The 25,628-nt window shown below is 41.4% G+C and overlaps 1 protein-coding gene across 3 annotated transcripts; it reads left to right on the top strand.

The window, feature by feature from the left end:
* Positions 1 to 226: 226 nt before the first annotated feature.
* Positions 227 to 25,628, top strand: LOC137002360 (tripartite motif-containing protein 16-like). Of its 3 annotated transcripts, XM_067361930.1 has the most exons (8): positions 227 to 365; positions 9,917 to 10,499; positions 10,631 to 10,726; positions 10,836 to 11,069; positions 17,824 to 17,983; positions 18,381 to 18,440; positions 21,630 to 21,765; positions 24,705 to 24,858. In XM_067361930.1, the coding sequence occupies exons 1-8, from the start codon at positions 343 to 345 to the stop codon at positions 24,742 to 24,744; spliced, it is 1,332 nt and encodes a 443-aa protein (XP_067218031.1). In that variant the 5' UTR covers positions 227 to 342; the 3' UTR covers positions 24,745 to 24,858. The 3 variants fall into 3 exon arrangements, with proteins under 3 accessions (XP_067218031.1, XP_067218029.1, XP_067218030.1); XM_067361928.1 differs by lacking the exon at positions 21,630 to 21,765 and having other exon boundaries at positions 24,705 to 25,628; XM_067361929.1 differs by lacking the exons at positions 10,631 to 10,726; positions 10,836 to 11,069; positions 21,630 to 21,765 and having other exon boundaries at positions 24,705 to 25,628.

Genomic DNA, 25,628 nt, shown 5'->3' with positions numbered 1-25,628 from the left:
GCTTCAGGAGATGAAAGAGGCTGTGAAGACTCATAAGGTCAGTCTTCTTAAGACTCATAGAAGTTTTAGATGTATTTAGAGTCACTTGCCCAACTGAGTTTTTTGTGTCTGTTTTGTCTATGTCGTAACAGCGTTCTGCACAGGCGGCAGTGGAGAACAGTGAAAGGATCTTTACTGAACTGATCCGCTCCATTGAGAGAAGCCGATCCGAGGTGACACAGATGATCAGAGATCAGGAAGAGGCTGAAGTGAGTCGAGTTGAAAGGCGCTTAGAAGAATTGAAGCAGGAAATTGATGATTTGAGGAGGAAAGATGCTCAGCTGAAGCAGCTTTCACACCCAGATGATCACATCCATTTCCTACAGGTAACTGAGATCTCCCACTGCGCAATGTGACGTCGGAGTGATGTCTTTTTCATGTAATTTTTGGACGTCCAAATTCGGTCCATTGAAGGGGTTGTTTTGTAACACCAGGCGACAATCTTTTTTTGACGTCTTCTGCACGTCTAAAGTTGACATCCGTGGGACCTCCGTGTAAGGGATATTTATAGTTTATAGTATGTGGTCGTTTGTGGACGTCTTTTCAACATCAAATTTAGACTTATTTTGGACGTCATTTTTATAACTTCTATTACTGTGGTCCCATGTTTCCAGAGGGTGGAGGACATGTTTTCTGTGCCAGTTAATTTTCCTGTAGCTTTGTTTGGCTCAACTTCTAGTTTCAACAGGAAATGCATTACACCTTCCAATTATCACCTGCTGCTGAGACAATCAAATGGAGTTTTTGCAAAATGATCTGGAACAGTATGCCACCTTGAAATGGGAGTAGATCATTTTCCAAAAACTCCATTTGATTGTCTCAGCAGCAGGTGATAACTGAAGATGCATACAAAGGTGTAATGCATTTCCTGTTGAAACTAGCTGTTGAGCCAAACAAAGCTACAGGAAAATTAACTGGCACAATCTCTGGAAACATGGGACTACATACAACACTACAGTTATACCAATACAAATAAATCACAATTCAATATTACCATTTTCATCTTTATTCAAAAATAAATGCAGCAATGCCAGCGATGCAGGCTGAAAAGCTGTGCCGTCATTTTGCATGTTGTGCCATCTGAAATTCTTCTAGAATGATCATTTTTATAAAGCCTGCCCTGTATAGTCAAGTACTTTTGTAGTCCTGCCTCCTCCTACACTATCAACAGACACTGAACCTGTGGCTAAAATCGATCATTTGTTCACACATTTACAAGTTTCTACATGGTGAATGGCACATAATGCACTATATAGAGAATAGGGAATGATACAGACAGTGTCTGTCTATAACGTGAACCGCCGCATTGCGAGCAGAGTCTGCTCTGGCCCAGGGACTTGAGAGCACAGAGCGGATCATATCCGTGAGTCGGCTCAGACCACAAAAGGTATCGGACCCATTTAAATTCTGCACAGAATGCTGTATTTTAAAGTGATATAGAGGAGATTAGGATGATTAGAGACTATAGAATAACACAAGATGCGTCACTCGTATTATTATGAATGGGAGAAAGTGCAACGCGCAATATAGCGGAATAAGTCCTGCCTTCTAAATAAGATCCAATCGCCATTTGGTAAAGTCATCACGTCACTGCAGCGGCCATTAGAAGCACCAGTTTCTATAGAAACAGTCAGACACATGCCTCCAAAATGATACACAAGAGATGCACATTTAGGACTGCGCATGCGCATTAGGTTGATCCAAATATAGTTTTTTGTCATGATTCGAGCGTTTGGAAACAAAATTTATCAGACAGTTCTTGTCAGATTTCATTGATGATTTCAAATATGAAATGTAATCGAAGCTTGGCAAACAGATTTGGAGAATTTGATGTTTCCTCATTCAAAGAGATTGGAGCTGCACTTGGATGCCCGAGAGGTTTTTCAAAGATGGCCGCCGAGTGAAATGACTTGTCTTAAAGGGACTTTGGTTTTACTGAGTTTAACGGTTCTGGCCGAGCTGTGATATACACGACATGCTATATTTTTATTAAGGGGTGGGGCTGTTTGATAGATTGGCCTGTCTTTCTGTTTCAGCTGAAATTACGTCAACACATTCAATAATGCTGCTTGTTCCAAGACACTTCAACGGGCCTTTAAGTTTGGGTTAGGCGGGAATGAAAATACACAGCTGTGAAGGAAAGGAAGTTGCACTGGACAGAACGCAGCAGCGGTACAGTAATCAGACCACATTTACTGAGCCTCTCTATCCTTGGTTTGTTTGTTTTTTTGGATCAGCAGTGATCTGACTGTAATCCAACATGATATATGTAGATCTGATACAGCTTTTGATATATCATTAACAGTGAGATGTTATGAAGGCTATTGTATTCTAATAAAATGTAGTAAATCAAAATGGTCACTGGAATAACATGCATTTAGATAAAAAATAATTTTCAGCTTAGTCTAATTTTTATGTAGATCATTCTTGTATATCTTGTATATATTTTAAAAATCAAATATTGGATGTGATTTTTGCTTTTTGTTTTTGACACCAAACGCAATAAAAGCCACTTTGATTGCTTTAGCAACGATGAAAGGGCCCTCGCACTCAGGCTAACCATCACCCGTTGGCATCAGGAAAACAGTGAACAGTGGGTGACATGGATGAAAGCGAGTAAATACAGGAGAAATATAGCCAAGTCATTTCAAAGTGCCACACTTCCTGCTGCCAACAGGTGGCGCTTTGACCGTAACTGAATATTGCCATGTAGATGTCCTCAGGCCAGGACTATTATCAAACATGTGAAAATTGGAGCAGATCGGACATTGTATGCCTGAGTTACTAGAACTTCCTGTTTCTTGGCTTTAATCGCATACATTAGCACTTAGCCAAGTGTTTCATGATTTAATATATTTCTAGTATGTTTGGTACATCATAGCATATTAAAATGTTTTTCTGAGAGTGAACTAAAGTGTAAAGCATACCATTTCCTGTTGCCAGCAGGTGGCGCTATGACTAACTGAATATTGGCATATAGATGTCTTTAGGCCAGGACTCTTACCACACATAGTTTGGAGCAGATCGGACATTGTATGCTTGAGTTACAACAGCTTCATCATTCATGGCGAAATGTCTCAGGTTACGTATATAACCATGGTTCCCTGAGAACAGGGAACGAGACTCTGCGCTGACTGCGCTATGGGGAACGTCCTCCGTGACCCGTGCTCGAAATGCCAAAAATCACCACACTCCAATCCTATTGGACGGCGACAGCCTATCACGTCAAACGGCGAGAACCGTGACGTATAAAGGGAGCGCCTGGGGAAACAGCCGACATCTTCTTGTCTTTGAGCGACTGTAGCAGGCATCCCGCAGCATGGCATGAAAGCGCAGAGTCTCGTTCCCTGTTCTCAGGGAACCATGGTTATATACGTAACCTGAGACGTTCCCTTTCGCCGCACACATCCGGCAGTTCCAGGGAAAAACCGGGGGCAGAACTCCAAAGCTGTCAGTGACCGCATTCCCTACGGCCAACAGCCCAAGCTGAGCCTAAAAGAGGCCTACCGAAAAAAGCCTACCAAGGCTGCTCAAGCATCTGGAACCAACAGCCCGAGAGGGGGTGGTCCCTTTAAGGGAATGTGGCCAAGGAACCAAAGGAACCTCGGCCAGTCACTCGGGGGGAGAAATCCATCCCGCTGCCACCAAGGAGGCCTAGCCAGATCCAGCGAAGCTAAATCTGGCCTAGCCAACCTTGTCTGATATACAGAATCTCCAAGCGCAAACTCCAGAGAGGAGAGCAGGAAAAAGCGACTGCGAAAGGGCAGTAAGCAACTCAAACCCACACGCAGAGATGGGCATCCTGGAGAGCGGAACTCAGCTAAACGCTCTGGACCCTCGTATGAGGGGAGTACAACCACTCATCCAAGGATCTACTGAGCCGTTAACAAGGTGCTGAGGAGGCTGTGCGCTAAAGACCCCTGACCCAGGGGAGCTCAAACCAGCCTGGGGGCCGGCCTAACGGGAGACTTCATAGAAGTCTACAACCATACCAGCTTAGGGAGCTAAGCACAATTACGCAGTTAACCCCGAAGGGAAGTACAAAGCTCAACCTAACAGACAGACCATAAAGCGGGCACATAGTCATGGAGGCCGGGAAAAGGGCCTACAACATAACCAGAGTTCACCAGAGAACTAGAACTGAATGCAGACGGCGGTAGTCCAGGATGGCCTGTAGGGCCACACCCTATTGCATATCAAGGTGGAGCAAACACCAAGACATAACAGCTGCAAGTGCCCACGAGACAGCCCGTCCAACACAAACCAACGAGCAGTGCACTCGGTGAAGTACCTTCTACTCTTTAAGCAAGAGGAGTACAACATACGCCATCATGCGCTAAGGAAAGGCCCTGTGGGCCTATAATCCCAGCAGGCACGTGGCATCAGCTCGTGGCAGTGTTATCAGGGTTCAAGCTGAACAGACCGACTACACAGGAGGTTATAGTCAACCCGAGACCCGGCCAGCCGGCGAAACCATCCCTTTTGTTTGTCAAAGGTCAGCATGCTCCACAGGTGGCCTTTACGGCCTACCCGTCACACGCGACATCAGCCAGCGGCCACTAAAGTTGTAGGAGCAAAAATAGAACCTGTTAGATAGACAGAAAATATTTTAGCTCGACTAGAGCTAAAGGGAATAAATGCACAAATTACTCAGTAAAAACATCTTTTACTCTCAGCGAGAGGAGTACCAAGCTAAACTCCGACATGCTAGCAAAGGAAGGCCTGAAAGTGGCCTGTAACCTTAAAAATGCGCGGCGATAGCTAGTGCGTTTATATAACACCCAAGGGGTATGAGACATACAGAAATCCATACAAGCTGTGCCCACATGCTAGGTAAGACATGAAAGGAGGTCCCAACGGGGGCCAACGACTTCCATAAACATCTGGCAACAACAGAGTAACGTATGACTCATCATGGAATGATGCCCGTACACGACCAGCGTAGCTGGGCCAACAGGAAGCTATAAGAGAGGCCTGCTACTTAAAGAACCATGTGGTACCATTTTTTTTTTTACCAAGCTAAACTCCGACATGCTAGCAAAGGAAGGCCTGAAAGTGGCCTGTAACCTTAGAAGCGCGCGGTGATAGCTAGTGCGTTTATACAACACCCAAGGGGTATGAGACATACAGAAACCCATACAAGCTGTGCCAACATGCTAGGTAAGACATGAAAGGAGGCCCCAATGGGGGCCAACGACTTCCAAAAACATCTGGCAACAACAGAGTAACGTATGACTCATCATGGAATGATGCCCGTACACGACCAGCGTAGCTGGGCCAACAGGAAGCTATAAGAGAGGCCTGGAAAGGCCTGCCACTTAAAGAACCATGTGGTACCAGCCCGTGGTCATGACAGGGCCCTAGCTACAAGGAAGGGCCAGTATAACCTAAAATGACAATTTCAAGGGAACTAGCTACACAACCTGAGCCTAGGCATACACATTCCAGCAGGCAATGTTAATATGCTAAACAGCGTGAGTGTAACCAGCATCGTAGACCAACAGCGCTGTATCCAAACAAGCTGCATACAGAGAGGCTAAAAGGCAAATAGCCAACAATTAAACAGCAATGAACCCCAGATGCTGTGGTGCAAACGACCGGGAGAAGTCTGGTAAACAAAATTCCCTACACTCACCCTGAGTGTGCGATCCAACAGGTGATGCACTTAGTGAAACACAAACCCTAACCGGGGAGTACAACAACAATAACACCGTATTCATATATAGAGGCCGGATAAAGCCTGCTATCATAGACAACAGGTGTAACCTGTGGCAGCACAAGCACGCTCTTACATAACACGCCTGCATAAACATATGAAGGGGAAATATAGGAAAAAAACGGCCAGCAACTTCCTCAGAAGGAGGCCAGAACTAGGAACTATACAACCGCAGGGGGAATAGTCATAACAGAGGGATGTAAACAAACATACACCTAACCTAGTTCTAGCCTAGCCGCTAGCTAAGGACTGTAAGTAGACCACGCTACACTCGGGCTACAAATTCCCAAACACACGGAGGAAGCAGCGCGAGCGATAGCATTAGGTGGCCGAAAAACCGGCCAACACATAACTGACAATAGCGAACGCGAGTTCTAGCTATACACAGTATCAGCCGAGAAACTACACCAACGCTACACAACAAAGCGGCCATAAAGGGCCTGCCTGTAGCAGTCAGCCTAACATACAGTTATTTGCCCAAATAACCCCTTAAAAACATGAACAGATGACAACTATATGCACGGGAAGCTATACAGGAAAAGCAATGAAGCTTTAAAAGTCTATATTGAGAATGAAAAATGGACCTGGCTTACCTCCTGCGGCTCGTAGAACGCAGATTCCTCCCTGATTCGTCACACGGAGGGGAAAATCTAAAGTCCCATGAGCCCAAAAGCACTCTCACTATCAAGCCAGATGGCGCTGCTGGCGCCGCTCCTCGATCACCTCCCTCAAATCTTGCTTCTTCCTTCTAGCATCTCGCCGTCTCTGCGACTTATTCCGAGGAGGAGAAGGCGCACGAGCGGCGACACTTTCCCTCTGGGCCTGCCTCTGAGCCTCGGCTCGAGACGGCCCGGGATTTCCCGGCTGTCTGGGCCCAGAGCTGGATCTGAACGGGATGCAAGATCTAAACGCTGCGGAGCGCGTTTTCGCCTCCCTGATCAAGATCCGTAAGCAGATCAGCCTGGTACGCCAGAAGCACCATCATCGTGTGCAACGCTGCAACCAGCATGACCTGCAGCCCTGCCATTCAAACGTGACATCACCTTCAACGCTTTGGATGGCAGGGCCCTCGCCGGAGTTGCCGGGCCAAGGGAAGAGAGAAAAAGATCGTCTAACCTGCTGCAAGCGGGTTCCCTCCTCACGTGCTCCCAGGGCAGCCGCAGTCTGCTCGAAGCGCGTTCCATAACCTCCAGCGACTCCGAAAAACGCCGCGCAGGGAGCTTCTGCTCTCCGGGGCTTTGGACCAAGAGAGCACTCGCTCCTGAGTCCGAGGATGTTAAAGATAAAACATCGACAGAATTTGTCAGGCCACCATGGACACGCCCTTCACCGAAAACTCAAGATCTTTGATATTTATCATTGTTAAGGTCTTAAGATCAGACTGACTATATATATGATGTTGTTATTATTAAATGTCTATGAGGAGTTAATCACAGTGTAAAACATGTCATTTCCTGTTGCTGGCAGGTAGCGCTATGACTGCAACTGAACATTGGCATATAGATATCTTCAGGTCAGGACTTGTGAAGTTTGGGGCCAATCCAACATCGTATGTCTGAGTTACAACAACTTCCTGTTTCATGGTGAAACATCGAAATTTGGCAGGCCGCTATGGCCACACCCTTCAGCAAAACCCTAGATCTAGAAATTTAACATCATAAAGGCCTTTAGATTAGACTAACCAAATATGATGTTGATCTGATTAAAGCTCTAGGAGGAGTTCATTAAAGTACAACGTCTAGAAATGGCAAAAACTGCAAAAATTTTGCAAAGAAAATTCAAAATATCTCACTTCCTGTTGGTTTTCAGATTTTTTGTAGGTATTGGGCTGTTAGATGTGTGTACCAAATTTCATACCTGTACGTGAAACGTAGTGTCAGGGGCACTTCGTTGAAATTTTGTAGGTTGTGCTATCGAGCCGTTTTGCCACACTTAATTCTGAAACCCACATCAGACATAAATTTTCACCACTTCTGACACATCTGCAAAGTTGCATGAGTTTGAGTATGTTTCGGCCCTCAAAAAAGTGATTCACCTCACATGGTGAAACATCAGACTTTGTCGGTCACCACGGACACGCCCTTCAACGAAAACTCAAGATCTTTGCAATTTAACATCTCAAAGGCCTTAAGATTAGACTGGCCATATATGATGTGCTTCTGGTTAAATCTCTATGAGGAGTTAATCACAGTGTAAAACATGTAATTTCCTGTTACCCACAGGTGGCGCTATGACTGTAACTGAATTTTGCCATATAGATGTCTTCAGGCTAGGATTCTAATAAAACATGTGAAGTTTGGGGCAGATCAGACATTGTATGCCTGAGTTACAACAACTTCCTGTTTCATGGCGAAACATCGAAATTTGCCAGGCCGCCACGGACACGCCCTTCAGCGAAAACTCTAGATCTTCACAATTTAACGTCTCAAAGGCCTTTAGATTAGACTGACCAAATATGATGTTGATCTGATTAAAGCTCTAGGAGGAGTTTGTTAAAGTACAACATGTGGAAATGGCAAAAACTGCCAAAATTTTGTAGAGAAAATTCAAAATATCTCACTTTCTGTTGGGTTTACAAACTTTGCACCCAGGGGCTTTTTTGTAGGTATTGGGCTGTTACATCTGTCTACCGAATTTCATAACTGTACATGAAATGTAGCAAGAAGGGCGCTTAATTGAAAATTTGTAGGTGGCTCTATCGAGCCATTTCTGAAACCCATATCAGATGTAAATTTTCACCACTTCTGATGCGTGTGCAAAGTTTCATGAGTTTTCGAGAACGTTTAGGCCCTCAAAAATGTGATTAATTTCGGAGAAGAAGAAGAATTGGCTGAGCAATTACAATAGGGTCCTCACACCATCAGTGCTCGGGCCCTAATAAAGATCTTTTTGACTCTGAACTCTGAGAGCTTTCTGTCCCTCCATAGACAGCTATGTAACTATCACTTTGACACTTCAAAAAGTTCTAAAAGAGATCGTAAAACTAATCCTTTTGAATTGAGTGGTTTAGTCCAAATTTTCTGGAGACACAATTGCTTTATATGATTTATGAACAGATTTGAACAGATTGAATTTAGGCTTTTATTCACAAATTGTATTCACATTCATCAATTCGCACAACAGTTGTGTTAAACAGAAACTCAAACATGTTTGCTTGATGCGTGCGAGAACCAGTGAGGTTTATTATTGTGTTACGCAGCAGGTTTGAGCTTCCACAAGAGGTTTGTTCTCACGCATCAAGCAGGTTCGGTTGAGCTTCTTTTTATGTTTGCTGATTTATGTTTAAATGTGAATAAAAGCCTAAATTTAATCTGCTCATCATATAAAGTGATCAAGTCTCTTTAGAATATTTGGACTAAACCACTCAATTCATATGGATTAGTTTTACTATCTCTTTATGAACTTTTTGAAGCATCAAATTTTTAGTTGTGAAGGCAATCTATGGAGGGACAGCTCACAGATGCCATCAAAAAATTTTTGTTCCGAAGATGAACGAAGGTCTTACTGGTGTAGAACGACATGGGGGTGAGTAATTAATGACAGAATTTTAATTTTTGGGTGAAATAACCCTTTAATGGTTTTTATAGATATAAAAAACACTCATTTTGTATAACAGTAATCTCTAAGATCTATGCTTGTAAATTGTGTAAGAAAAAAAAACATTGCTTTTTGACCCTTAGGTTGATTTTACGGTGAACTAGAAGGGAAGTCTATAATATATAATGTTACTGCAGTGCAGGCTAATTGATATAACTCGCATTAGGTATAGTAATAAGCAACAGCGAGGGCGTACGTTTGATTCCCAAGGAAAGCAAGAACTACTAAAAAATGTGTACTTTAAAAGCAGTATAAGTTGTTTTGGATAAAAGTGTCTGCCAACTGCAAAAATGTAAATGCTAATTCTACATACAGTTTTAAAATTGCCTAATTTGTGTGCTTGTTGAATAATGATTACCCGTCTATCATACAGCCCTGCTCATTTTGAGACTAACACCTAATGGATGTTATTTTCTATCTGCAGTAAAACAAATATGTGTCACCTGACACATTTGTTTTGATTGTGTTGCGTGCAGACAGGAAACTGTTTGACTTCTTCATTTCAGAGAAAACGAAACCTTATTGTAGATAAGGTGCTGTGTATTTCTTTTTGTGTCTCTACAGTGAAATGGCAGAAGCTAAAATTTCAGTGGATCGGGATCAGTTCAGCTGTTCAATCTGTCTGGATCTACTGAAGGATCCAGTGACCATCTCCTGTGGACACAGTTACTGTATGAGCTGCATTACAGACTACTGGAATGATCAGATGAGAGTTTACACCTGCCCTCAGTGCAGACAGACCTTCACTCCAAGACCTGCTTTAGGTAAAAATAATATTCTGGCTGAAGTGGTGGGAAAACTGAAGCAGACTAAACAGTCTCGTCCTGCTTTCAATTATGCTGGACCTGGAGATGTGGGGTGTGACTTTTGTACTGGAAGGAAACGCAAAGCTGTGAAGTCCTGTCTGGTGTGTCTGGAATCTTACTGTCAAAATCACTTTAAGTGTCATGAAGAATCTCCTTTAAAGAAACGACACAAAGTGACTGATGCCACTGGACGCCTGCAGGAGATGATCTGCCCTCAACACAACAGACCTTTGGAGGTTTTTTGTCGCACTGACCAGCGATGTATTTGTTTGATGTGTGTGATGGATGAACACAAAAGTCATGATACTGTTCCAGCTGAAGGAGAGAGGACAGAGAAACAGGTATGAACTGAAAACACAATCATTATGTTATTATATAGTTAATGATGACATTATTACACAATAATATTAATGTTAAGATAGTTGCAATATCCAGAAACCATTCAAACAGAGTGATTTTTAAACTCCTCTAGAAAAAGGTTGGAGAGATACAAGGAAAATTCCAGCATAGAGTCCAAAAGAGACAGAAAGAGCTTCAGGAGCTCAGAGAGGCTATGGAGACTCACAAGGTGAGATGTTTTGAGCGCAGTGCTGGCCCGCTTTCCCATCCCATTAAAACCCGCAGTGTTTAACATGCTGACCTGTGTGAACGGTCTGAATGTCTTTGTCTCCTAACAGCGTTCTGCACAGGCAGCAGTGGAGGTCAGTGAGAGGATCTTTGTTGAACTAATCCGCTCTATTGAGAGAAGTCAATCTGAGGTGACACAGATGATCAGAGATCAGGAAAAGGCTGAAGTGAGTCGAGCTGAAGGATTCTTGAAGCCACTGGAGCAGGAGATTAATGATCTGACGAGGAAAGAAGTAGAGCTAGAGCAGCTTACACACACAGACAACCACATCCGTTTCCTACAGGTAACAGATCTGAATGCTGTCATAAGCAACGTCTTTCCTAATTTTACAGTAAAAACTATTATCTAAGCCACTAAAATAATAATCCATATCTGTCAGATCAATTTGCTTTCCCAGATCTTGTCAGAAGATAAATGTTTTGTCTGATACCAGTTAACATTATTTATTATTATACCAACACAAAGGCAATAGAGAGTTTCTGTAGATTTACTGCTTCACAACATCACATGCACACAGATGGTTTTTTAAGTAGTCAAATTAGAATGTTAATGTTTTTCATTAACATTTTTTGCAATACTGGTTGAAAGTCTCTTTACGTTCTGATAGCAATCAGTAATTAATGTGGTCTGAATAACTTCTGTGAAAGTCTCAGGGCCTTAAAATGTTCATTCAATCATTACATTCGGACAGGCCCTGAACAAACAACAGAATACAAAGAAAAAATCCATTAATGCCCTTGACTGAATAACTTTTTTTTACTTTAATAAAGATTAATTAATTATGTTTAATTTATACAACGAATACTATGTGTTATTTTTTTTGTACCTGAAAATTTTTAATCCTACCTATATTTGTTTTCTATAAAGCTTAATCAATTTATAATGATTTTAATCAGCACTAACAAATAGTATTACTTATAGCCTATTGCTTAACAGATTAGAGCCTCAGAGCTGCTATTCATCTTTAAAAAACAGCTTAATTGAACAACCCGGAAGTGTAGTCAAGTCAAGTCAAGTCAAATTTATTTATATAGTGCTTTTACAATTGGTAATTGTTCAAAGCAGCTTTACATATTAGAAGCACAGAAAAAGGGAAGTGGTTAGAAATAAGCTGTACAAGCAAGCGTGGTAATATGTAACTTATACAAGATGGTGCTACATTAAGCCAATGTCGGCTGACTCCCAGGGGTGGAAAAAACCCCCTAGGAGAAAAACCCAGCGTGCTAGCACTGGGAAAAAAGTCCTGGGAGGGAAAAAACCCCTTGGAAGATAAATATAATATATGTAAATGGATATGGAGATCAAAATCTGAATTATACATTTTTATTATAGAGATTAAAAATAGATTATATATAAATATATGTAAGCGGATACGGGGATTAAAAATCTGAATTATAGATGCAGCCAGAACTGGGTCTGTAGGCCCATTGTCTCCTGGGCTACGTTGTAGTCAGGTCCAGACACAGGTTCTCCATCTGATCTGGATACGGCCTGAATCCAGCACCCGGCAAACCTCAGGATAAGCAGAGAGACAGATATTAGCGGAGATGCCATTCTTATTCTGATGTACAGGTATATCTAGTGTTATAGGAAATGTTCTCGGTTCCGGCCGACCTAATTATTGCAGCGTAACAATCCTTTAACGGATTTGAAAAATGTTAATGTATTGATAATGTGTTATGTGTATGCAAGAGCAAAGAGATGTGTTTTTAGTCTAAATTTAAACTGACAGAGTGTGTCTGCTTCCCGAACAATGCTAGGAAGATTGTTCCAGAGTTTAGGTGCTAAATAGGAAAAGGATCTGCCGCCTTCAGTTGATTTTGATATTCTGGGTATTATCAACTGGCCTGAATTCTGAGATCGCAATAAACGTGAAGGACTATAATGCATTAAGAGCTCAATTAGGTACTGGGGAGCTAAACCATTTAGAGCTTTATAAGTAAGTAGCAAAGTACGATGTTTAATAGGGAGCCAATGTAATGTTGACAGAACTGGGCTAATATGGTCATACTTTCTGGTTCTAGTAAGAACTCTAGCTGCCGCATTTTGGACCAACTGTAGTTTGTTTAAAAGCCGAGCAGAACAACCACCCAGTAGAGCGTTACAATAATCTAATCTTGAGGTCATGAATGCATGAACCAACTGTTCCGCATTTGTCATTGAGAGCATATGCCGTAATTTAGATATATTTTTTAGATGGAAGAAGGCGGTTTTACAGATACTAGAAACATGACTTTCAAATGAAAGATTGGTATCAAAGAGCACACCCAGGTTCCTAACTGAGGACGAAGATTTAATGGAGCACCCGTCAAGTGTTAGAGAGTATTCAAGGTTTTTTCGTGAGGAAGTTTTTGGTCCAAAGATTAGGATATCAGTTTTTTCTGAATTTAATAATAAGAAATTTCTTGTCATCCAGTTTTTAATGTCAGCTATGCATTCTGTTAGTTTTGTGAATTTGTAGGTTTCGTCAGGGCGCGAGGAAATATAGAGCTGAGTATCGTCAGCGTAGCAGTGAAAACTAACACCATGCTTCCTAATTATCTCTCCTAAGGGCAGCATGTACAGAGTGAAAAGCAACGGTCCTAGTACTGAGCCTTGTGGTACTCCATATTTAACCTGTGATCGATACGACATCTCTTCATTAACTACTACAGACTGATAACGGTCAGATAAGTACGATTTGAACCATGCCAAAGCAATTCCACTAATGCCAATATAGTTTTCAAGTCTTTTTAGAAGAATGTTGTGATCGATAGTGTCAAAAGCAGCACTGAGATCTAATAACACTAATAGAGAAATACAGCCACGATCGGATGATAGGAGTAGATCGTTTGTAATTCTAACGAGAGCAGTCTCAGTACTATGGTTTGGTCTAAATCCTGACTGGAAATCCTCACAGATTCCATTTCTTTCTAAAAAGGAACACAGTTGTGTTGAAACTGCCTTTTCTAGTATCTTTGACAGAAAAGGTAGATTCGAGATTGGCCTGTAATTTACTAAATCTCTCGGATCTAGTTGAGGTTTTTTAATAAGAGGTTTAATAATAGCCTGCTTAAAGGTTTTTGGCACGTATCCTAGTGTTAAGGATGAATTAATTATATCAAGAAGTGGACCTACGACCTCTGGAAGCATTTCTTTCAGTAGTTTAGTCGGCATTGGGTCTAACATACATGTTGTTGATTTTGATGATTTGATAAGTTTAGATAATTCTTCCTCTCCTATAGTGGCGAATGATTCTAGTTTTACCTCAGGGACACTACAGTGCACTGTCTGAAGCGAAACTGTAGACGGTTAGATGTTTTTAATTTTCTCTCTAATATTATCAATCTTGCAAGTAAAGAAGTTCATAAAGTCATTACTGCTGTGCTCTATGGAAACGTCAGCAGTTGAATCTCTGTTTCTAGTTAATTTAGCCACTGTGTCAAATAAATACCTAGGATTATGTTTGTTTTCTATTAAGAGATTTGAAAAATAAGTAGATCTAGCATTTCTTATAGCCGTTCTGTACTCAATCATTTTTTCTTTCCACGAAAGGCGAAAAACTTCTAGTTTTGTTTTCTTCCAACTACGTTCAGCTTTTCTAACAGCTCGTTTTAGAGCCCGAGTGTGCTCATCATACCACGGCGTTGGATTAGTTTCTTTAATCTTCTTTAGACGTAAAGGAGCGACTGCATCTAACGTGCTGGAAAAGAGAGAGCCAATAGTTTCTGTTGCAGCATCGAGTTCTTCTAAGTTGTCAGGTATACTAAGGCGATGAAACTGCTCGGGGAGATTATTTATAAAGCAATCTTTAGTGGTAGACATGATGGTTCTACAATATTTATGGCTGGGTGGTGGTTTTGCAGCCTTGGCTAATTGTATTATACACGAGACTAGATAATGATCTGATATATCATCGCTCTGCTGTAGAATTTCAACAGCATCAATATCAATTCCATGCAACAGTATTAGATCTAGGGTATGATTACGACAATGAGTGGGTCCTGACACGTGTTGTCTAACTCCAATAGAGTTTAAAATGTCTGCAAATGCCACTGCAAATGCCAATCCAAATGCGTCTTTATTATTATCTACATGGATATTAAAATCACCAACAACAAGGACTTTATCCGCAGCCAGTACTAACTCTGATAGGAAATCAGCAAATTCTTTGATAAAGTCAGTATGGTGCCCTGGTGGCCTGTATACAGTAGCCAGCACAAATGTCAACTTACATAATGTTACATAAAGCACCATCACTTCAAAGGAATTATATTTGAAATTCTTTTGAGTGATTCTGAATATATTACTATAAATTACAGCAACACCTCCCCCTTTGCCTTTCTGTCGAGGATTGTGTCGATAATCATAACCTTGAGGACTAGATTCATTTAAAGTAATGTAATCGTCTGGTTTTAGCCAGGTTTCTGTCAAACACAGCAAGTCTAGTTTATTGTCTGTAATAATTTCATTTACAATAAGTGCTTTTGAAGAAATAGATCTAATATTCAGTAACCCAAGCTTTATCATTTGTTTATCTGATTTATCTGTGATTTTCATTTTTTGAACATCAATTAAATTTTTACCCTTAAAAGGTTTCGGAAGTTTTTTGTATTTACTAGTTCGAGGTACAGACACAGAAACTCTTTCACCTAGATATTATCACATACAGACTATGTGCTGTGAATTATTTGAGTTCTGTGACGTGAGGCGGCTAGCAGACGGTCGGTTTAGCCAGTTTGTCTGCGTCCTGATCTGGGCCCTGGTTTGTCATGTTTCAGCTCTAAGACTATTTGCCAAATTTCTAGATAGAAGAGCAGCACCATCCCGGGAGGGATGAATACCATCTCTTTTCAACAGATCAGGTCTGCCCCAAAAGCTTTTCCAATTGTCTATGAAACCTATATTATTCTGCGCACACCACTTAGACAGCCAGCCATTGAGTGATGATAATCTGCTAACTATCTCATCACTCCGACGAACAGGAAGAGGGCCAGAACAAATTACTTTTGCTGACATTGAATTTGCGAGTTCACACACCTCTTTAATGTTAATTTTAGTGATCTCCGACTGGCGAAGTCGAACATCATTTGTGCCGACGTGGATAATGATTTTAGAATATTTACGTTTAGCATTAGCCAGCACTTTTAAATTTGCTTTGATGTCAGGTGCTCTGGCCCCTGGCAAACATGTGACTATGGTGGCTGGTGTCTCTATTTTCACGTTCCGTGTAATAGAATTGCCAATTACTAGGGCACTTTCAACAGGATTCTCAGTGGGTGCGTCACTGAGTGGGGAGAACCTGTTTGATGTTCTAATCGGAACGGAAGAGTGGCGTTTGTTCTTGCCATTATGCCGCCTCACAGTCACCCAGTTAACCTGCTGCGTGGCTTCAACAACCGGAACCGAATGTGCAGTGTTTACTAGGTTAGTCGCATCCAAAGCAGTATCTAAGGCCCTTTCATTCTCACTATCCTCAATTAAAGTTTGGATGCGTGTCTCTAATTCTGAGATTCTCTCTGTCAGCCTGACAATATCCCTGCATTTATCACATGTGTAAGTCTCACTGCTGACAGAAAGAGCTAAGCTGTACATGTTGCATTTACTACACATGATAATCATCGGACATGACTGACCGTGTGTTTGATGAACGCCGTCCGAAAAACTGCAACGCACACGGGACTCGCTGGCTGGATGTCTCGGGCGCTTGCCGGTGCCTGGGGCGAGGGTGATGTGCGGGACGCTGTACCTCGCGGTGGATTGATGAATGCCGGGCAGCAACGTCTCCACAGCTTCCCGATCTGGCGAGGACAGATCAGAATAACATACATCGGATAAATCTGCCATTCAATCGACAAGGAAGGTTTGGTTTAAAGGAAAAAAGAAAGTAGACGGTAGCTAGCAGGCTAGCGGGCTATGGCTAACACTAGGTGATTACGCTGGTGGATTGCTAGTAATAAATCGTTCCGTTTAGTAATACTATGCAATAGGTTAAGTAATCTAGTGAAAATAAGAAAGTTATATTATGTGAATAGGAATAAAGAGAAGGATTTAGGATAAACTCCACGAAGCTCCGAGCGTAGGTCAGACAGCAGACAGGCAGCAGCGTTGAGCAGCGTTGAACTGGAACAGTCGCCCGTTTTGTGAATATACATGAGGCGCGATTATTATAGTGAGATAGAGCTGAATAGAGAGCTCTACAATTACATTTTTAGTAGTAAGAATGCAATTCAATTTGACCTTCAACCGTTTGGGCTCCATTGAAGTCCACTATATGGAGAAAAATCCTGGAATGTTTTCATCAAAAACGATAATTTCTTTTCGACTGAAGAAAGAATGACATGAACATCCTGGATGACATGGGTAAATTATAAGGAAATTTTAATTTGAAAGTGAACTAATCCTTTAATAGAAACAATTAGTTTACCTTGACAGGTATGGTAACTTAAAGGCACAATATGTAATTTTCACCTCTAGAGGTCACTTATTCAAAACAAAGGCATAGCTTGATGACACCTTGATTTCAGGCAGAAATCATGTTCATTGATGAGATTATTAACGTTACTGTAGTATGAAGCAGAGCAGACTATCTTGGAAACATTTGGAATATTGTAAGTACACAAGTCAACAAAATAAATAACATTGTTCTAGTGGTTTTTGGAAATTGTAATCCAAAAAGCTTACATATTGTGCCTATAAAAGTATTCCTAATATGTTGCACCTTTTATGGAAAGAAGCCTACTTTTACCTGTTGACACATGCCTTGACATTTATAGACCAGGGGCCTGTACCATGATGGTAGATGAACAAACTCAGGGTTATAGGATTAGTTTCGAGCTGACAAAACCAAACCACTCCAATCCGGCTTTGTCATCAACTTCCTCTGTCAACTCAGGCTTTGATCCTGAGTTTGCGGAGCTGGTGTTGTATGTATTAGAAAATTATTACAGATTAATTTGGAAAAGTAATTGCAATAAATATCTAGGGGAGGGAGGATGCTGCTAATGATGTTTTTGTGTTTTGTATTTTTAATATTTCTGTATATTTATTCTCTCTAGAACTTCCAGTCTCTCTCTGAACATCTGGAATCCACAGATGTATCCAGCTTTAAAGTCAGTTCTGTCCTCTCTTATAAAGATGTGAGAAAACCTGTCACTCAATTGAAAGAAAAACTGGAGAAGTTCTGTAAAGAAGAGATGAAAAAAATATCTAGTCGAGGTAAAGTGACAACAACAAATACTTCAGAAGCTTGAGCATGTTAAAATAAATATGAAAGTGCATATATACATTTATGAATAATTATTACAGTCAATAATTAGAATTATTTGTTTACATTTAATAATTTAGCAGATGATTTTATCCAATTTGTAAGTGCTATGACAAGTCCCAGTATTCTAGCACAGTACACTTAAAAAAAAAAAAAAAAAAATTAGAGAGAGAGAGAGAGAGAGAGAGAATAGAAATAGAAATGGCTAAAATCTTAGCTGCTTGGATTGAGATAGGCAGGTCATTCCACTAGCAGGAAACAGGCCCCAAGTGAATTTGTGCCTCTTTAGGATGGTACCACAAGGTTTTTATAACTATTCTAATTATGTATATGTGTTTATTTTCTTAGTAACAAACATCAGCATCATTTCCAGTAATGAACCCAAGACTAGGGAGGACTTCCTACAGTGTAAGTCACTATGAAAACACACAGACACTTGCATATGTTTCACAAGATTATCAATAAGCATAATTGTGCTGAGCTAATCAAATTTTCTGAATGAATGAATGAATGAATGAGTTTGAATTTTCATGGTTAAATAAACATTACATAAAAAAGAGAGACCAAATACAATTCTATTTGGTATTTTTACACTAAGTAATGTTTTTATTAAAACCAAATATAAATTTAATCAAGTTAGTGTTTTATGCATTTTTACATTTATTCCACAATAATAACTAAAGGCAGTAACAATTTAAACAATATATTTTTATTTGTGAACTAATGTTCAGTTTTTCTTTTTAATAGTCAACTTATTTTCAGCAGTCATCAAACTTGCACACACTGGTCACAGACACTGACACAAAGATGTACCTTTAATTTCTCCATGCTGATTGGTCACTAAAAAACCCCACAGTCATGTTTTCAGGCAATTTCTGGTTTGATTTTGACATGACATTAAGCAAAGATATTGAAATGGCTGAGTTGTTTACTTGCTTTTTAAATTAGGCTTTCCATTAAAATGTCCTTTTCTTCATTCAAACCAATTCAAGAATGTGAACCAATCATAACTGATCATATCCAATCATAGCACGATGGAGGCATTGCCTCCTGTCATGTGACTTTCCCCAATTCATTCTCAATTACCCCCCACTAAACCTATCGCACTCTTTGGGGTCTGTTAAAAGTCAATGGGCTCAGGGGAGGCAATCCTCCCTCTGTAACTTTACCTGCGGGTGTCGCTGTTGGACAGTGTTACTTTATAAAAACTGCATGTGTCAGGACTCGGGTTTGATCTGTCCCCTTTCTCTTGCATAAATTTAGTTTTTCTTTCTATACGTGGTGGTCACTCTCAGCTGATCACACTCTGCAATCAGTATGGCCACTTGCACTATATCGCAGCTGTTCGTTATTTTCTTCCTGATTTCTCCGCTATTTAATCTCCTGTTTTCTTTCTTTTCTTTGCTAGTGCGTTTTGTTTCCCATACAATTCACACGTACCTTTTTTTGTTAACCAGTTTTCAGTCTTGTCGTTTGGTGTTTATTTTTGCCTGGACTTTGACCTCTTGCCTGAGCTTTGCGCTCATTGTCATTATTTCAGCAAAATTAATAAAGTTTATTGAGTTCATCTTTGCTTTTGGGTCTTTTATTATTGGAAACCTGACATCACGCACTGGCCAGTTACGGACCCAGCAGAGGAATCCCCGCTTTGTGCTGCTTTTGAACTTCAGGGAGCTATGTTGGGCCGTCATGAGGATGAACTATCCTCTGCCCGTCTCACTGTGGATGCTCTGGTTGCTCGGGTCACTCAGCTCATGGTCCAGTTGTAGCAGCTCCAAATGGCCAACCAGAACACAGTACTGTCTGCACCAGCGACTGCTGGTCTTTTGCCCAATGTCCATGAGCCACTTATTAACAATCAACCAATTTATGCAGGTGAGCCAACTAATTGTTGCTCTTTTATCATTCAGTGCGAGGTGGTCTTTTCACCCCAGTCATTGGCCTATGTTTCAGAGTGGCTTATATCATCTCCCTCTTAGCTGGACAGGCTTTTGACTGGGGTGCTGCCATGTGGGAGTCTCAAGACCCATGCTGTAATGATTTTCAAACCTTTAGGGCTGAGATGACTAAGGTATTTGAGATGATTAAGGTTTTTGATTAAGGTATATAAGGTGTTTGGTAAAGAAGCCTCCCGCCAACTGGCAGCTCTTCGTCAAGGCAGTAGATCGGTTGTAGATTATGCAATTGAATTTAAGACGCTTACTGACACAAGTGAATGGAATCCAGCGGCACTGGTGGTGTGCTTCTTGGATGGATTGGTGGAGGAGGTCAAAGATGAGATCTATGCTCGCAATCCCCCAGAACTGCTGGATGACATCATTGAGCTTGCCATTCAACTTGATTCTGGGATGGAGCTTAGACGTAAAGTTTGGGGACATTCCAGCAGGTCACGGGCCAAGCTTTTTTCTTCTCCACTTGCTTCCCTAGTCTTCTCTACTTGCTTCAGCCGAAGAAAAGCGACGACGACTGACAAGGGGACTTTGTCTGTATTGTGGTGGTCAAGACCATATTGCTGCTGCATGTCCAGTAAAAACCTCCGCCCATCAGTAAACAGGGGGTCCTGGCAGGCGGCACTTCTATCTCCCCATCGTTTGGTTCACGTACCCCTTTACCTGTTTCACTGCTTAATGGATCTGTCATCAAATGCGGGAGGGGAATTTTGTTGATGCTGACTGGGCTCATTTAAAAGGTGTTCCTGTTCATAATCTTCCTTCTACACTCATTGCTCATTCTCTCAACGGACATCAGCTAATGGCTGTTAACCAGATTAGCAGCCCAGTGAGTTTGGTTACTTAAGGGAATCACCGGGAAGAATTAGAGTTCTATTTATTTAATTCCTCCTCTGTCCCTTTTGTTCTGGGCCATCCTTGGCTTTCCACTCATAATCCCCATATTAACGGGCAGATAACACTATTTTATTTTGGAGTCCTTATTGTCATGCTACATGTCTGGTGTCTGCTCCGTTTTCTGTTTCTTCTTCTGTGTTGCAGGACGAGGAGGTGGATCTGACTTTTGGTCTTCGGTCGGTCTCGAGCTGCCTCTCTTCCTCCCCATCGGCTGTATGATTGTGTTATTGACCTTCTTTCTGGCACTTTTCCCCCTTGCGGACATCTTTTCTCCTGGTCTGCTCCTGAACGGGTGGCAAAGGAGAAATATTTATAGGAGTCTCTAGTAGCTGGTTTGATCCGTCCCTCCTCTTCTCCAGCGGGAGCGGGGTTATTTTTCGTGAAGGAAAAAGAATGGTACTTTGAGTCCTTGCATTAATTATCGTGGGCTGAATGACATAACAATTAAGAACAGGTACTCCCAGGTACCTCTTGTTAAGAACAGGTACCCCCTTCGAGGTCCTGCAGGGCGCAAGGCTCTTCACGAAACTGGACTTGCACAATGCTTACCATCTCGTTCGGATGAGGGAGGGGGACGAGTGGAAGACAGCCTTTAATACACCTACAGGGCATTTTAAATATTTGGTTCTACCGTTTGTTCAATGCCCCGGCTGTCTTCCAGGCACTCATCAATGAAGTGCTGAGAGACATGATCAATAAATTTGTCTTTGTGTACCTTGATTACATTTTAATTTTTTCCCACTCATTTTAGGTGCACATCCAGCACGTCAGGCAAGTGCTACAATGGTTGTTATAGAACCAGTTGTTCGTGAAGGCAGAGAAGTGTACCTTTCATGCTCAGTCGATCCATCATTTCGGTGGAGAGGATTCGCATGGACCCTGCGAAGGTAAGAGCTGTATCCGATTGGCCGGTGTCTGGCTCTCGTAAAGCGCTTCAGCAATTCTTGGGTTTTGTTCATTTTTATAGGCGCTTTATTAAGAATTTTGGCCAGGTAGCTGCCCCTCTGACGGCATTAACTTCCACCAAGTCAAAATTTGGTGGTCTGCTACCACTCAGGTGGCTTTTGATGAATTAAAGTCAAGGTTTACTACTGCTCCAGAGGCGGGTGTCGGAGCAGTTCTTTCTCAAAAATCCCGTCATGATAATAAGTTGCATCCATGTGCTTATTTTTCACACCGCCTCTCTCTCTCGCATAACGGAATTATGACATTGGCAACAGAGAGTTACTGGTGGTGCGTTTGGCTCTGGGGGAGTGGCGTCACTGGTTAGAGGGGGCGGCAGTTCCAGACAGGCTCGCTGGGCTCTTTTCTTTGGGCGCTTCGATTTTGTGCTGTCTTATAGGCCGGGCTTTAAAAACAAAAAGCCTGATGTGCCTCCTCCCGATGCAGTCGTCTGAAGCGTCGAGGGCCGGGTCGTCTGGAGAGGTGAGTCTTAGCCGGTGTCGAGGTGCCTGGGGGGTGTCCGGTGAGTCTGTTATTTATGCCTGAGATGGTCCGCACTGCCGTCTTGCAGTGGGGTCACCTCTCCAAGCTTACGTGCCACTCTGGTGTGAGGAGGCCGTTGGCAGCCATCCATCAATGTTTTTTTGGTGGCCGGCCATGACTGAGGACATCCGTCGATTTGTGGGTACTTGCAACGTTTGCAAGGTTTTCTGGTCTCCCTCCATCCAGTGGCAATATTGTGATCCTTACCATGGTGGGTCGCTTTTCTAAAGCGGTTCACTTCATTCCCCTTCCCAAACTTCCCGCTTCTAAGGAGATGGCTTGGGTGATCATTGACCATGTCTTCCGGATTAATGGACTTCCGAAGGATGTGGTCTCTGACAGGGGGCCCCAGTTTGTTTCCCATTTTTGGAGGGAATTCTGTCGGCAGCTGGGTGCCTACGCCAGTCTGTCCTCAGGGTTCCATCCACAGACCAACGACCAGACCAAGCATGCTAACCAGGATCTCGAGCGGATGCTCTGATGTGTGGCCCATAACCCCTCCACCTGTAGTCAGCAGCTTACTTGGGCCGAGTATGTCCATAACTCCTTGCTGGTGTCTTAGACTGGGTTTTCCCCGTTCGTGTGTTGGTTATCAACCTCCTCGTTTCCTTCCCAGGGTGCCGATGCTGCAGTCCTCTCGGTCCATGCATTTATCCAGCGCTGCTGTCATACCTGGAGGAGGGCCAAGGAGGTGTTGGTCTGGTCTGAGGGGCGTAAAGCATGTAAGCTGGCACCCAAGTTCTTTGGGCCATACCCAATCATTAAAGTCATCAGTCCGGTGGCAGTACGGCTTCGGTTACCCTATCCATGTTGTTGTGGGGTCTTTTGTGACCTCTTGGATGAGTCATCACTGCGCTCTTGGGGTAATTTTGGTCGGCCGGCCACTCCTGGGAAGGTTCACCACTGTTCCATGTTTTCGCCATTTGTGGATAGTGGCTCTCACTGTGGTTTGCTGGAGTCACATTTAGAAATGCCTTTATAACCTTTTCCAGACTGATAGATCTCAATTACTTTCTTTCTCATTTGTTACTGAATTTCTTTGGATCTTGACATGATGTTTACCTTTTGAGGATCTTTATGAGCTCTACTTCATTTTGTCAGGCAGGTCCTATTTAAGTGATTTCTTGATTGCGAACTTGTGTAGCAGTAATCAGGCATGGGTGAGGCTAGAGAAACTGAACTCAGGTGTGATAATCCACCTTTTACTGACCTTCATGTAGAGGTAATATTTCACCATTTAATTTTCATATCTAATAAACAATGATGGAATTTATTTGCAAACTTGACATGACTTATTCCATTTAAATCAGAAGACTTAATTCCTTTAAGTTTTTAAAGGGAATCTACAGAGCTCACATTATATGGTTTTATAAGAAATTACTGACAGCTAACATTTGGCCACATTGTAAAGATAAAAAAAAACAACAACAAAAAAAAAACTTCACAACAGATAACATCAGGTCACATTGTAAAAGTTTATAAAAATAATTATTCACCACAGGTAACATCTGGTCATATTCTAAAGGTTTATAAAAATAACAATTTACAGATAGGTAACATCTGGTCACATTGTAGAGGTTAAAAAAACCTTCAAAACATAACAGCTGGTCACATTAGGTTTAAAAAAAAATAACTGCATACACTATTTACACTGATTAGTTAAAGCAAAACTACTGCACAGACGTGGAACGCACCTACAAGTCAACACTTATTCATCTTCTACATCAGAAATTATGTTACTTGGAAGGTTATACGGCATACTAAATCTGTGCAAATTTAGGGCATTTTTGTTTAACGTTTTGTAGAAAACATTGAGAAAATTGGAAAGTGTGTGAAAACAGGTAAAATGTGTTTAGTTTTGAGAAATGTGTCATTAAGAACTGAATTAATGTTTTGTGAAATTGTGCCAACTGAATCAGTTTTATTAAAAAAACTGTAACAAAGTTCATCAATTGTGCATATATACTGTATATACAGTTTATGACAAAATATAGTATTTTACATTTGTCATATCCGTGTGTAGTTTGGCATGCTAATCATTTGATGGTTTTTGTTTAAAGTTTCTATTCAAAAACACAATTTTTAGATGAGTTAAAATAGTTTTAAATTAAATGTTAGCTTTTGGTTGTTGTGTGCATGTTTTGAGGTTATGTGTGTTGAGTTTCGAGAAAAGGAGTCATAGTTTCATAAATTGCAAGCAAATTTAAAAACTGTAATAAATGTTTATGTTTAATGCTTTAGCTCCACCTCCTCTGAAAATAAACAGACTCATACAAAATGTTAATGCATTAAATTATGTTGTTAATGATGAGTTAAATTATTGTGTTTTTGTCTCCATCAGATTCCCATCAGCTCACTCTGGATCTAAACACAGTGAATAAGCAGGTTCATCTGTCTGAGGATAACACAGTGGCTTCTTACACTGACACAGTCCAGGCTTATCCTGATCATCCAGACAGATTTGATGTTTGGCCTCAGGTGTTGTGTAGAGAGAGTGTGTGTGGACGCTGTTACTGGGAGGTGGAGTCGACTGAAGGTATGGGAATATCAGTGTCATATAAGGGCATCAGAAGGAAGGGAAAGACTAAAGACTGTATCTTTGGATTTAATGATCAGTCCTGGAGATTGTCCTGCTCTGCCAGTTATTCATTCTTGCATAATAGCAAAACAGTTAAACTCCCTGTAATCTCCAGCTCCTCTAGAATAGGAGTGTATGTGGATCACAGAGCAGGAATTCTGTCCTTCTACAGCATCTCTGACACAATGACCCTCATCCACAGAATCCAGACCACATTCACTCAGCCGCTCTATCTTGGGTTTTGGCTTTATACATCAACAGTGAAACTGTGTCATATAAGAGAATAGGTAGGTGTAATGGGTTAAAAAAAAAGTAATTTATAAGTTTGATATCCCCCCTATTAATATGTGAATACATTTCCTATGTTTGTTTGTTTTTTTATTACATTTACAAAATTAGAACTTTTCAGTAAAACATCTGTCATCACGCCACCACACCACTAGATGGTGCATTGTGTGTACTTGAAACACACGAGAGAGATACTTCCCCCTGTTCGGCGCGCTCAATAAACTGACTGCTGCCGCTGTGGAAACATCTAACTTTTGTTCTCTCGTGTTTCTCTGAGGTATGAATATAGATAACTAAAATGTTGATTTTATTGTACTTGGGTGAATCGGCAGGTGTTATACAAAGAGTTTGAGCGTGTTTAGAGTTGTATTTTAATCCACAGAGGATTATAAAAAAACC

Source organism: Chanodichthys erythropterus, chromosome 16, assembly GCF_024489055.1.
Source record: "Chanodichthys erythropterus isolate Z2021 chromosome 16, ASM2448905v1, whole genome shotgun sequence".
Classification (NCBI taxonomy): Eukaryota; Metazoa; Chordata; class Actinopteri; order Cypriniformes; family Xenocyprididae; genus Chanodichthys; species Chanodichthys erythropterus.
This window is presented reverse-complemented; position numbering and strand designations above follow the sequence as displayed.